The 13,256-nt window shown below is 51.9% G+C and overlaps 1 protein-coding gene and 1 pseudogene across 2 annotated transcripts; one reads left to right on the forward strand and one right to left on the reverse strand.

Moving 5' to 3' along the window:
- Window positions 1-2,101: 2,101 nt before the first annotated feature.
- Prph (peripherin) lies at window positions 2,102-6,757 on the reverse strand. 2 transcript variants are annotated; one of them, XM_021184282.3, is made up of 10 exons: window positions 6,741-6,757; window positions 4,922-5,514; window positions 4,517-4,577; window positions 4,245-4,340; window positions 3,751-3,918; window positions 3,528-3,653; window positions 3,214-3,434; window positions 3,074-3,123; window positions 2,794-2,873; window positions 2,102-2,455 (listed from the first exon to the last, which is right to left on the reverse strand). In XM_021184282.3, exons 2-10 carry the CDS (start codon window positions 5,476-5,478, stop codon window positions 2,390-2,392), a joined length of 1,425 nt encoding a protein of 474 aa, XP_021039941.1. In that variant the 5' UTR covers window positions 5,479-5,514; window positions 6,741-6,757; the 3' UTR covers window positions 2,102-2,389. The 2 variants fall into 2 exon arrangements, with proteins under 2 accessions (XP_021039941.1, XP_021039940.1); XM_021184281.2 differs by lacking the exon at window positions 6,741-6,757 and having other exon boundaries at window positions 2,102-2,458.
- Window positions 6,758-11,834: 5,077 nt separating this feature from the next.
- On the forward strand, window positions 11,835-12,081 carry LOC110311049 (cytochrome c oxidase subunit 7B, mitochondrial pseudogene; annotated as a pseudogene).
- The last annotated feature ends 1,175 nt before the right edge of the window (window positions 12,082-13,256 follow it).

Genomic DNA, 13,256 nt, shown 5'->3' on the forward strand with positions numbered 1-13,256 from the left:
ACCCCTCATCCATGCTTCCTGTAAGTAACGCCAGCAAGCTCATTGGCTCACCACACTGAACCTTGGTGATATTGTCAGCTTGCTCAGTTATCAGCTCCATGGCTGGGATGAGTAGACATTTATTACATCTCCCAACCATATAGCGAGTTCAAAGGCAATCTGGCTTCTCAATACCCTGTCCAGAAAACAATAGCAAAACTAAACCAAACCAAACCAACCAACCAACACACAAAAACGGGTAAGATGGACTCTATCTGAGAGAGGTTCCAATATTTCTTTAGGGCGGGGGTCCAGAAAGAAGAACATGGCTACAGCTCCACAGGGAGCTCTACTTGAACATGTTAACTTGAACCAACCTAACGAGAGGCCAAACCTACTTCATCTTGAGACCGGACTCTATCTTAAGAGAAAAAAGCCTGAGAACTTGACCTGCAACTGAACCCAAGCTGTACCAGGAAGGCCCCATGGCTTGTCCTCAGCCTATACTCTAGAGTTATTTCCTAGCTACTTCCTAACAACAGACAAGGATTAGTCTGGGGGCTGGAGAGTTGGCTCAGTGGGTAAGAGCACCCGACTGCTCTTCCGAAGGTCCAGAGTTCAAATCCCAGCAACCACATGGTGGCTCACAACCATCCGTAACGAGATCTGACTCCCTTTTCTGGAGTGTCTGAAGACAGCTACAGTGTACTTACATATAATAAAGAAATAAATCTTAAAAAAAAAAAAAAGATTAGTCTGAATGTTTCAGGTGCACTTTCAGACAATTTGCGATTGTTCATGGTCTGGCTGACCCACCTGTCGGCTGACAATAGTCATCCAATTAGATGCTTGCCAGGCTGGACATCTTCCCCTTGCTCCCATTCCCTATAAAATCCTGTCCCAGTGAGGGTTGGAGGCTGCTTCACCAAACTGTCCTGTGGGTCAGTGGTGAGTAAGCGCAGACTTGAGTTTGAAATAAAGAGACTCTAATGTGACTACATCAGAGTCAGCTCCTGGTTGGTCTTTTTGGGACTCTCGAATGAGACACAACAATAAGGAAAGGTGTATGGACAGTCAGCACATCCAGGGGGGAAAAAAACCAGAAGTTGAGAGGGAGTCTCCATAGTGGTGCGTGCCTGTAATTCTAGTACTGAGGAGACTGAGGTAGGAAAATCATCCCAAGCTTGAGGCTCTTCTGGGCTACAGAGTAAATTCCACATTGGCTCAAAAGTATAGCAAGCTCTTAGCTCAAAAAATGCCAGTAAAGTAATCCCAGCCCTGGGGAGGCAGAGGCAGGGAGAGCGCTAAGTTCAAGGCCAACCTAGTCTACAGAATGAGTTCCAGGACAGCCAGGGCTACACAGAAGAATGCTGGGTCTTAGCTGGGCTTTCTATTGCTATAATGAAAATACCATGATCAAAAAGCAAGTTGGGGGTGGAGGGAGAATTTTATCAGTTTTTATTTCCACATTGCTGTTCTTCCTCAAAGGAAGTCAGGACAGGAGCTCAAACAGGGCAGGATCCTGGAGGCAGAAGCTGATGCAGAGGCCACAGAGGGATGCTACCTACTGGCTTGCTCTTCATTGCTTGCTCAGCCTGCTTTCTCATAGAACCCAGGACCTCCAGTTCAGGGATAGCACCACCCACAATGGGCTGGGCCCTCCCATGTCAATCACTGATTGAGAAAATGCCTTACAGCAGGACTGAGGCTTATGGGTCCAGATCTTCACATCTCTGCCTCCCAGTGCTGGAATTCAAGGTGCGTGCTACCACCACCCAGCGACTGCGTCTATCCTACTGGGATTTGTAATTTAATGTGTGTGTGTGTGTGTGTGTGTGTGTGTGTAGGCACCCCTGTGCCATGGTGCTCAAATGGAAGAGGTTATAGACATGGTTGCACATATCTGTAATCTCAACACTTGAGGCCCTGAGGCAAGATTGAAAGTTAGTTCAAGGCTAGCCTGAGCTACACCCAAAGATCCTTTTTTTTTAAAAAAAAAGTTGAAAAGGAACAGAGAAGTTTGAGAAAACCCAACAGGATCCCCTGGAGTCACGAGTGCCAAGAAAATGAGAGTCAGAAAAGAAAGTACCTCAGACCAACACAGTAAGGAGTTTCTCTCAGTAGCAATTTTATTTGACTCAGAGTGAGTCCCACACTCTGGCCCACCCCACGGACCATGGGGTCATTCTTGAGTAGATTTGCTGTCCTGGGTATCTTTATCCACCTCTTACAAGGATAGGAAAACTATGGGTCACACCTATGCATCAGGAAGAGGCCCAGCCTCTGGATCGGGCTAGCACTTGGCAGGCTGGGGCTGTGGCATGCAGAGCAGGACTGGTTACAGACTGGTACTGGGGAGGGCCAAGCTTAGGAATAGGCTGAGGTCAGGGTCAGAGCTCTGGCTGAGGCCTCAGTAGCTGTGGATAGAAGTCTTGTCCAGGTCACTGTGCTGTTCCTTCTGGGACTCTGTCACCACCTTCTGGGGGCAAAGCATACCGGGGACAATCAGCATCTCCCGAAAATCATCCCGGGTCCTGCCTGTCACAGCTTGCCAAGACTACAGTTTATACACTCTTCTGTTGCTGTTTTGTTTTGTTTTTCTTAATGATTTATTTATTTTTACTTTATGTACATTGGTGATTGGACTGCACTTTATGTCAATGTGAAGGTGTCAGATCCCCTGCAACAGTCGTTAAACACAGTTGTGAGCTGCCGTGTGGGTACTTGAAAAAAATGTACCCTCAATACCCAGGCCAGATCGCAACTCAGAAACACTAGAAATGGTGGAGTTCTGGATCAAGCTGTTTGTCTTACCTCCCCATCCCGGGTCTCGATCGTCCTGATCAGAACCATCTTCTTGCTGTGGCTATCCTGGAGAGGCTCCACCTCAGGCACTGGAGAAGGCAGGAGAGAGAGGACACAGCAAGGGTTGGAAGTCTATCCTTTCAGGCTCCCAGGCCAACGTTCTGAAGGCCAGGAGCCTCATTATATGGGAAGGAAGCAATCTCAGAGGAGCATATTCAAAACAATCAGAACAATCGGGGCAGGAGGTATAAAGGAGATGCCGGCTGGAAGCCAGGCAAGGAGGACTCACCAACCGTCTTTAAACTTAGAGAGGCAAAGGAATGAACCGGCACTGAGATCCTGAGGGCAAAGCACACAGGCCTGGTCATTCTCTTCGCCAGGTCCCAGTCCCTACCATCCCTGCCCGGTCCCAGTAGCCTCGCCACTCACCGGCTCTCCTCCCCTTCCAGTAGCTTCCTGTAGGTGGCTATCTCGATGTCCAGGGCCATCTTGACATTAAGGAGCTCCTGGTACTCTCGCAGGTGCCTCGCCATCTCTTCCTTCAGCTGTCGAAGCTCTTCCTCCAGCCGTGCTGCGCCCGCTTGGTACCCTCCAGCCTCCAGGGCGAACTGCTCTTCCAGCTCCCGCAGCTGTCTGAGCAGCGCCTCATTCTGGGGAAGGGGAAGAAGATGCGGGCAGTCGGAAGGGTTTTCAGCATCCACCCACTGCCCCCACCCCACCCCCCACAGCCTCACAGTGCTCACCGTGCCGCGCAGCCCGTCCACCTCGCACGTCAGACTCTGGATCTGACGTCGAGACTCGTTCATCTCTTGCTTGGCCTGGCGGAGGGCCTCATGGTTGCGGTTGGCGGCATCGGACAGGTCAGCATACTGCGCAGTAGCAAACAAGCCCGGCTGGGATGCGCATCTCCATTTCCCAGTGGCTCCCCACCCTTAGTCCCCCAGGGTTCCCCCAATGCTCTCGCACTTTCGACTTATACCACTCCTCTGCCTCCTGCAGATTCTTCGCCGCGATGTTCTCGTACTGTGCACGGATGTCCCTCAGCGCCGCGGTCAGCTCTGGCTTCACTGTTGCCTCTACCTCCACCTGCTGCACCTGCTGGCTCTCCACGCTCACCTGCAGGTCTCGAAGTTCCTACGGGACAGGAAAGGCGGGGGTTGTGAATAGAAAAGTAATTAATTAATTAATTAATTAATTATTAAAAAGCTCCCCCTGTTTTCATGAACAGAAGGGAGAGCTAGGGAGTGCACCCCGCTCTGGATTCTGAGACCTGAGCCCAAGTTGCCCTTAAGCCAGTTGTCAGGTTCAGGGTGTAGTTACCCCTCTCGCCAACAGGTGGCGCATGGGTGGGAGTCAAAAACACCTGTAAGGGGTGGGGTTGTCATCACAAGGCATCCCTGTTGTCTGCGCAGCTTCAGCGAGGTCTCTCCCAAGCCTTCCCAGACACCCCGACCACCCACCTCTTCGTGTAGCTTCTTGAGGAACTCAATTTCATCCATCAGAGACTCAATCTTGCGCTCCAGTTCTAGGCGGGACAGAGTGGCGTCGTCCACGTCCTTCGTGAACGGGAATAGGGGATCAATAGGAGGGCTCCTCAGGCCAGGGAAGGGCCAGGTCTTCCCTGTCTGCCTCGGAAGCACGGAGTGGCCTCCCTTAACCCACCGATGCCACCCTGGAGACGCAGCTGGGGGTGCAGCTGGGGTGTTGGGACTCGACGTGACCCCTCACTCACCTTACGGAAGAGCACCAGGTTGTGCTCCGCATCCTCCCGCTTGCGGGTTTCTTCTTCTAACCTGACAGGCAGAGTGGGAAGATGCTGAACTGCGGGGTGACCTCCCAGACCTCGTGCCACATCCAGAACCCCGCCCCCAATGCTTATGCAGCTGTCCTGAGATCCAGGATCTAAAAGGAGGGATTCAGTCTCTCCGTCTAACGGACTAGAAACAGAGAAGGGAGTCCCCTTAATGTCTGGTCACTTCCGCTAGGCTCTCGGAGCAAAGTGCAGGGAGGGCTGCTAGGATGCTGCAGGCTCGCCCTGGGGTTGGCCAGCCCGGCCACGCCCTAGGGCTGTTGGATCTGGAGGGGAAGGCAGGGGAAGCGGAGGGAGCGTCTGGCGGGCCGGGTCCTGCCCTCTGACCTCTGCTTGAGCGCCGCCAGGTCCTCCGCCAGCCCGTCGCGCTCCACCTGCACCCGGTCGCGCTCCCGGCCCAGCAGCTCCAGTTCGCGCCGCAGCTCGCGCAGCTCCTGCTGGCACAGCTGGTCGGCGCGCGCCGGCTCCTGGCCCCGCGCCTGGCTCAGCTCCCCGCGTAGGGCCGCGTTCTGCTGCTCCAAGAAGCGCACCTTCTCGATGAAGTTGGCGAAGCGGTCGTTGAGCTCCTGTAGCTCTTGCTTCTCGTTGCTCCGAGTGGCCAGGAACTCTTGGTTGAGGGCCTCGGCCATGGAGAAATCGAGGCGCTCCGAGGGCAAGCGCAGGGCCCCCGCTCGAGGGGCACGGAAGCTGCCCAGCCGCGCCGAGGAGCTCGGGGACCCCGAGCCCAGCAGGCGGCTGCTGGAGAAGCGAGAGCTGGACGAGTAGGAGAAAGCCCCGGGAGACAGTGAGGGCGGCGGCCCAAAGGTCCGGCGGTACGAGGTGGAGCTGATGCTGGACCGCAGGCCCGACGAGTGATGATGGCTCATGCTGGCCGAAGATGGCATTCAGCGCTTGGCAGAACTAGGCCGGGTGGCAAGGAGCTGCAGACCGATGCGGGACGGCTTTATAGCCCTGCGGTCTCCAGGGAGGGGGTGTGGGGGGGCACGACAGCTCCTCCCACTGGCCTGACTTCAGCCTTGGGCTGTGTGGGGAGGGGGATGCCCCACCCTGCAGAGAGACGACACCACCCCTTCCCTCTCCTAGTTGCTGGCGCCCTGCCTGCTTGATTCCCTCTTGTTGCTGGCTGAGATCCGGGATGTGATGGAGGTGGGCTAAGGTCTACCTTTGAGCGTGCATCCAACGCTGGAGCCTAGAATGGGAGGACATGGCTTGACCTGGTGTGCCCTCTCAGAAGAGGGGGTAAAAATTAGGGAATATGAGGACCTGAGGTTAAAGGGCAAGTTTTGGGCAATGAGAGGTGGGGTAGGTGGAGGGAGAGCTAACCTGGCCTAAGCCAGGGAATTCGTGCCTCCTCCTGTCTCCTGAAACTGGGGTTCTCCTTTCACCTGTTGTCAACTGCCCCCCCCCCCCATCATTGGCTACAACCTGAGGGCTGAGGCAGAGGGGGCTGGGGAAGGGCTTATCTCTGCCTACTCCCCAGGGCACGGTAAAGGGCTGGTGATTGGCGCCAGCTCTGCGGCTAATGGACTGACCAGCTCCCCTCCCCCTGCCCTTGGACCAGCACAAGTTGCAGGGTGATGTTTCCACCTTAAAGACACAGCCCCCAAACTCGGACATAACACCCGCCCCAACAAGAGTGGGCACCTCACAGGGGGCTGAGGATGTCGGGGTTCGAGGGTCTGTGCCATGCCCGGGTGGGGATGGGGGGCTAAGCTGAGTGGGCCTGTGGTACACTTTCAGCCTTTACTGGATTGGTGCCCCCTCCACACCATCTGCTGGTCAATCACAGGCCTTACGGGAACCAGAGGAATTCCTGAAGTAGGAAGGGGAGGGGGTTGGGGGATAGCAGCTGCCAGGGCTGAAAGCCTTATAGACTAGTAGGCACCAGTCTCCAGTGCAGAGGAGATGCAGGTACCCAGACATGGTGCAGATAAAGGGAGATGAGATGGGAGAGATGTCCAGCCACTACAGCCTGTTAGAGAGAGAGAAGTCCTCCGACAGGTCCACAAGATAACTTACCCAATACTCGCTGAGCCAGCTTGTAGATGCTACAAATATGCATGTGTGCACAGACATGGCAGGAATACACAGCTACACCCCTTAACAGCGCCCCACACCCCAGTTAGCAGAAAGGCTGGTGTCTGACCTTTGTGTGACACACTACTTCTAGAATGCAGCACAGGCAGTCCCAGGAGTGGACAGAGGCCGGCTGGATTCTCTGCAGGAGAAAGGATGCTGAGGCCCTTTGGGTTTGCTGAGAGCCATGTGTCTGCTACCACTGGGGACTCTGGGACTCTCAAACAGGATGAGTCTACCTCAGTTGGGTCCTGAGAAAGAGAGGGGTGTAAGAGAAAAAGGTTTGGGGTTCTAGGCTGGATGCCTGACTGGGATAAGGAGGATGGCTCCCTGCTGGTCAGCTCCTGCAGACTGCAGAGCAGAGAACTTCCCCCACCTTCCGTGTGTCCTCGGAGATGGGTCAGAGCCAACGCCCAGTGCTGGCTTACATCCCTAGGCTTCCGTTCCTCTCCAGGCCCCGCCTTCCTTCCGGGCTATTAGTCTCTCCCAGCTCTGCTGCCAGGTCCTGCTCTTTGATGGATCTAGTTTGGTTGCTAGGGGGATGAGAAAAGAGGGTTGGGAAGGAAGAACAAGGCGAATAAGCCAGAGCCTGCCACACCCCAATTGTTGTAGTGGAGAGAGGTACCTTTCTTCAGACCTGGGCTGGGGTGAGGGGCTGGTGGGTCAGAGGTGAGCGTGTAGAAGGAACCTTGGCGACTTGTCGCTTTCAGGGCTCTGAACAATTGCTGCCTTTGGTCTGGAGCTCCACCCAGGCCAGTTCTTAGAGCAAATGATGATCCCAGAGGGCTGGAGCCCAGTCCCCAAGAGCCTGAGCCTCGTAGCACAGGGATCTGGTGGCAGAGCTGAGCCTCTGAGACAGCTGAAGTAGAGGCTGGGCAGAACAGGGGAGGTTCTGGCACTAGGGAGTTGCAGATGAAGTTTCTGTCCTCCTCTGCCCCTTTTGCTTAAGCCCCCAGCTCACTCCCAGGAGGTCTTAGAAGAGAGGGGACCAGAAAGCTTCGTAGAAGGGCTCTGCTCGTGTGGCCTGAGGAAGGCCAGCCTGAGGGGGGGGACACAGCAAGGCAAAGCAGAGAAGGTTTCACTCCTAGTGGTGAGGAGCCAGGCTGGGAGCTCTTGGAGGAGAAAGACAGAGGAGAAAAAGCCACAGGTAAGATTGCTGTAGCTGCTGCCCTTTCCCAAAGGACCCGTGCCCTAGAGAACGACCCTCATTGTTGGCCTCTGTTTCCTGTCAGCAAAGCATCAGAGGGCTAAATATCAGAGGGCTCTTAACCTTTCCAAGGCTGTAATCCTTTAACACAGTCCCTCCTGCCATGGTGACACCCCCCACCCCAAACCTTAAACTCATCTCAATGCTACTTCAGAAATGTAATTTTGCTACTGTTGTGAATGGTAATGTAAGTATCTGATATGCACTTCCTGTGGGGATTGTGGCGCACAGGCTGAAAAATCACTGGGTTAAATGAATACATATATGTACATGCTTAGCACATACATGGTAAAGGCTGAAAAAGTAACAGGTTTTATTGATGGGTTTTGTTTTCTTTTGTTTTGTTTTGTTTTGTTTGGTGGTGGTGCTGCTCTCTCTCCGTGGCAGGGAGAATCTAGGATTTTTTTTTTTTTGATTGTTCTCACTGGTGGCTTAGAGTAGTGCTGGACACCAGGTGGAAGGAGCCAAGTAGCAGTCAGCTAGTGGCTGGAGGGGAAGGTAAGCCTGCCCTTCCTTAGTGTGCTGGGACTTGCGGGGTGGGGGGCACACGGCTGTTCAACCTAATGAGCAGCATGCTTTGGGCTTTCTTGAAAGGTGCCTTTGTCAGGGTTTCTATTCCTGCACAAACATCATGACCAAGAAGCAAGTTGGGGAGGAAAGGGTTTATTCAGCTTACACTTTCCATACTGCTGTTCATCACCAAAGGAAGTCAGGACTGGAACTCAAGCAGGTCAGGAAGCAGGAGCTGATGCAGAAGCCATGGAGGGATGTTCTTTACTGGCTTGCTTCCCCTGGCTTGCTTAACGTGCATTCTTATAGAACCCAGGACCACCAGCCCAGGGATGGCACCACCACAATGGGTCCTCCCCGCTTGATCACTAATTGTGAAAATGTCTTACAGCTGGATCTCATGGAGGCATTTCCTCAAGGGAGGCTCCTTTCTCTGTGATAACTCCAGCCTGTGTCAAGTTGACACACAAAACCAGCCAGTACAAAGGGTCTGCCCTATTTTCTTTAACCTTAAACGGGAATGCTAACAACAGTGCACATATCGTATCATATCATTAGGAGAATCCGATGAGTTATAAAATGCTAGGCACTTAGTGCTTAGTCACTGCTGTTCTCTCTGCTTCTGCTCCTGTGGTTGCCCTGCAGATTTACAGAGAAACAGCTGTGTGCATGCAAGGAACTGTGGGTCACCAGCAACGGAACCAGTCAGTTATGTGCTGGGGACTCGAAGCTGCATTCAGAGAGGTAGTGGCAGGCTACCGGTCTGCAGCTGGACTCTGGTGAGGCCGAGGAAGGGGCAGCACACAGAGGAGAGAGTGTAATACATTGGCCTGGGATTTGGCTCAGTTTTTATGGATGGCAAGATTCCCAAGATATTTCTGAGGATGTGGGTAGCTGAGGCTAAGGTGGCGTAAAGGGAATGGTCCTGGAAGCAAGGTGAGGTCACCAGCCTGAATACGTAACAGCTGCAAGACCCAAAGTGAATTACTGTCTTCTTTATTTTTAATTTCTTTTTTTTTTAAGATTTATTTATTTATTCCATGTATGTGGGTACACTGTCACAGTCTTCAGACTCACCAGAAGAGGGCATCAGATCCCATTATAGATGGTTGGAGACACCATGTGGTTGCTGGGAATTGAACTCAGGACCTCTGGAAGAGCAGTCAGTGCTCTTAACCACTGAGCCATGTCTCCAGCCCTACTGTCTTCTTGAGATTCAGTTTTCTCCTCCAGAGAACAGAGCTGGGGACAGTCTCCTTTTGAGACTCACAGTAGCTGCTCAACAAACGTTACTCACAGTGGGTGGTCAACAATGTCACTCACCTCTGCCACAGGACAGAGGATCAGAAACAGGAGAGCATACCGTATATGGCACTTGTCTAGGTCTTTGTAACCGAGTATTAGTTGGAGACCCTTTTGGTTCAGGTTCAGGATTGGGCACACCATCATGCCATGTCCCCAAGATAGGCCAGTGTCCTTAATATTTCTCTGCTAGTCAGGCCCTTGGCTCACATCTAAGGTCCCAGCTTTGGCTGCAGAGGAAGGAGAGATCTTAGAATTTCAAAGTCAATTTTGAAATGTGGTTACCCTCCCCCACGCTTCCTCTCTCCAAGACCCGAAGTCCCTGCTTACTGTGCCAACTGTCATAAAAGTCCCTTGACTCCCATGGTCTCCCCCTTCCCCATCACTTAGGTAGGACCTGAAGCTCAGAGGGACACAGACTCTGCAGTTGCAGAGGGAACCTTCTCTGTGCTGGTGGGCACAGGAGGGCCTCACAAGGTCCCGATGGTGTTCAAGGCTCTGGTATCTGGGACCAAGGAGACCTCATGGGGAAGGGAGAGTCAGACTACAGGGTTCCCACCTACAGAGTTGCTCCAAGAACAGAATTCCTCCCTCAGTGTCTGTCTCTGAGCTCCGTCTCCCCAGTTGGGGGGGTGTCCTGACTCACCTTCACCTCACTGGGTCTCAGAGTGCTTCATTAGAACTAATATTTGGTATTTTTTCAAGCACTGTGGCAAGCACTTGACACATTCAGTCATTTCCCAGTATCAGGATATTCGACCCATATTTCTGCTGTTCTCAGTTTACAAAATAAGATGGGAGGGGGGCAGGGTGCTGCTGAGGAGATGGCTTGGCAGTAAAGAGAACTGGCCTCTTCTGGAGGACGCGGGTTCTATCCCCAGCTCCCACACCGGTGGCTCCCAACCCTTTGTAATGCAAGTTCCAGAGGATCCAATGCCCTCTTCTGGCTTCTGTGGGTACTGCATGCGTGTGGTCCGCAGATATACATGCAGGCAAAAAAAAAAAAAAACCCTAACACATGTAAAGGTAAATTTAAAAATTCTTCAAAAAAAAGGTTAAATAAAATGAAGATAAACAGATGAAGCAACTTGCTCAAAGTCACATGGTGGCTTAGGTTTGACTCCTCCTCCTCAGACCCTCTCTTGTGGCGAGCAGATGTCAGCTTTTGCTCTTGGATTTGGGTTGTCTACCTTCAGACCTAGGCCAATAAAATGCCTATAAGGTAGCCGAACTCCTTTTCCCGTCTTTGCTTTCCTCTCCCCACCTATTTTTTTTGGTTGTTCTGAAAGGTAAAGATGTTGCTGCCACCTACTGGTCAGAAGCCAGAATGGCACGTCCACAGTCTGTGTTAATGTGCTAGTTTAAGTGGCTGACTCTAAGCCTTCAGGATCCTGGGATTTAGGATGCTTCAAAATATTCAGCGTGTTCCTTTTGGCCGTTGAGGAGAATTACGCAAGGAAGTATAAAAGAGAGTCTTGGCAGTACTGGTTTGTTGGAGGGATGGTCGTGTGTACTGTGTATTCAGATGCTGATAACTGGGCCCAGAGATCAGGTTACAGTCAGATGGTGGCATTGTCAAACATCCCCTGCCTCAGTGTAAAAACTGCTTTCCATCATCTCTGATTGTCTAATAAAAAGCCGATCAGCCAGTAGTTGGGCAGGAAAGAATGAGGCAGGACTTCTGATTCCAGAAGAGGGGTCTCTGGTGGGACCAAGAGATTTCCCAGGAGCGAGTGGAGGAGGAACACGAATTGTCAGATCAGGGAAGTAGGCCAGGCCAACATAGTTGGGTTAGAATAACTCAGTATCTGCCCAGATAGATATAGAGCAAGAAACTCATCAATAAAAATACTAGGTCTTGCCGGGCGTGGTGGCGCATGCCTTTAATCCCAGCACTCGGGAGGCAGAGGCAAGCAGATTTCTAAGTTCGAGGCCAGCCTGGTCTACAAAGTGAGTTCCAGGACAGCCAGGGCTATACAGAGAAACCCTGTCTCAAACAAACAAACAAACAAACAAACAAACAAACCAACCAAAAACCAAAATCCAAAAAAAACAAACCAGGTCTCTCTCTCACTATTTCACTGTCTCACTAGTGGGCATAGAAAAGCCCTTTACAGTCACCACAGTTCCATCTTTGTCTCTGCAATGTTGCCCTTGGCCAAAAGTGCACTAAGCTGTCTCCAAGTTCAGAGCATTCAGCAAGTGATGGCAAGGCAGAGCCATAAGGAGAGGACACCTAATTTCTATGACAAATATGGGGATGCTATATGAGCAGGTGGGGGCACCGTCTGTGTTTCTACATGGACATAGACAGCCACACAAATTGGAATAGAATGGACCCACCTGTCCCCTGTTGGCAGAGTCACCCCCAAAGGAATGGAGCGATCAGTAGTCATGCCAGCTGGTACAATTATCAAAGAATTGTTTCAAAAACAACTCATAGGCTGGGCGTGGTAGCACACACCTTTAATCCCAGCACTTGGGAGGCAGAGGCAGGAGGATTTCTGAGTTCGAGGCCAGCCTGGTCTACAGAGTAAGTTTCAGGACAGCCAGAGCTACACAGAGAAACCCTGTCTCAGAAAAACAAAACAAAACAAAACAAACAAACAAAAACCCTCATAAGTGAATGCCAAGTCAAAGAATCGTGGACTCATTAAAGTACAGCAGATTGAAGAAAAAATAAAGAAATAAAGTACCTTTGAACCTGAAGAAGAAGGAGAAGGAGGAGGAGGAAAAGGAGGAGGAGGAGGAGGAGAAGGAAGGGAGGAGGAGGAGGAGGAGAAGGAAGGGAGGAGGAGGAGGAGGAGGAGGAGGAGGAGGAGGAAGGGAGGAGGAGGAGGAGGAGGAGGAGGAAGGGAGGAGGAGGAGGAGCCCGAGTCCTTTACACTGGTCTTAGTCCTGGCTCCACTCATCCCCAGGCTCTGGCAGCTTCTCACTGTCCCAGAACCCAAGGCAGGGCATTTGCAGTGAAGCTTGATGTTAACCCCAGCAGCTGGGCAATGAGTTCAAGGCACCTTTCCGAACTCAGAAATTAGCCTGCCTCTGCCTCCTGAGTGCTGGGGTTAAAGGCGTGCACCACCAAGCCCGGCTGTTTTTTTTGTTTGTTTTTGTTTTTTTAAGATTTATTTATTTTATGTATATGAGTACACTGTAGCTGTACAGCTGGTTGTGAGCCTTCATGTGGTTGTTGGGAATCGACTTTTTAGGACTTCTGCTCGCTCTAGTCAACTATGCTTGCTCCTGCCCAAAGATTTATTTATTATTACACATAAGTACACTGTAGCTGTCTTCAGACACACAAGAAGAGGGCATCAGATCTCATTAGGGATGGTCGTGAATCACCGTGTGGTTGCTAGGATTTGAACTCAGGACCGACCTTCGGAAGAGCAGTCAGTGTTCTTACTGGCTGAGCCATTTCTCCAGCCCATCCCCCCCCCCTTTTTTTTCTTAAAGAGACAGAATGTGGCTATCTATGTTGTGGGCTGAGTTGACGCTCACTCAGCCTTTCCAGTAGCTGGTGCTCCAGTCATATACCACTCGGTCCTGTGTCTCCTCAATCCCCATCCC

This window comes from Mus caroli, unplaced genomic scaffold (assembly GCF_978045245.1).
Source record: "Mus caroli unplaced genomic scaffold, Mus_caroli_1 scaffold_16, whole genome shotgun sequence".
Lineage (NCBI taxonomy): Eukaryota > Metazoa > Chordata > Mammalia > Rodentia > Muridae > Mus > Mus caroli.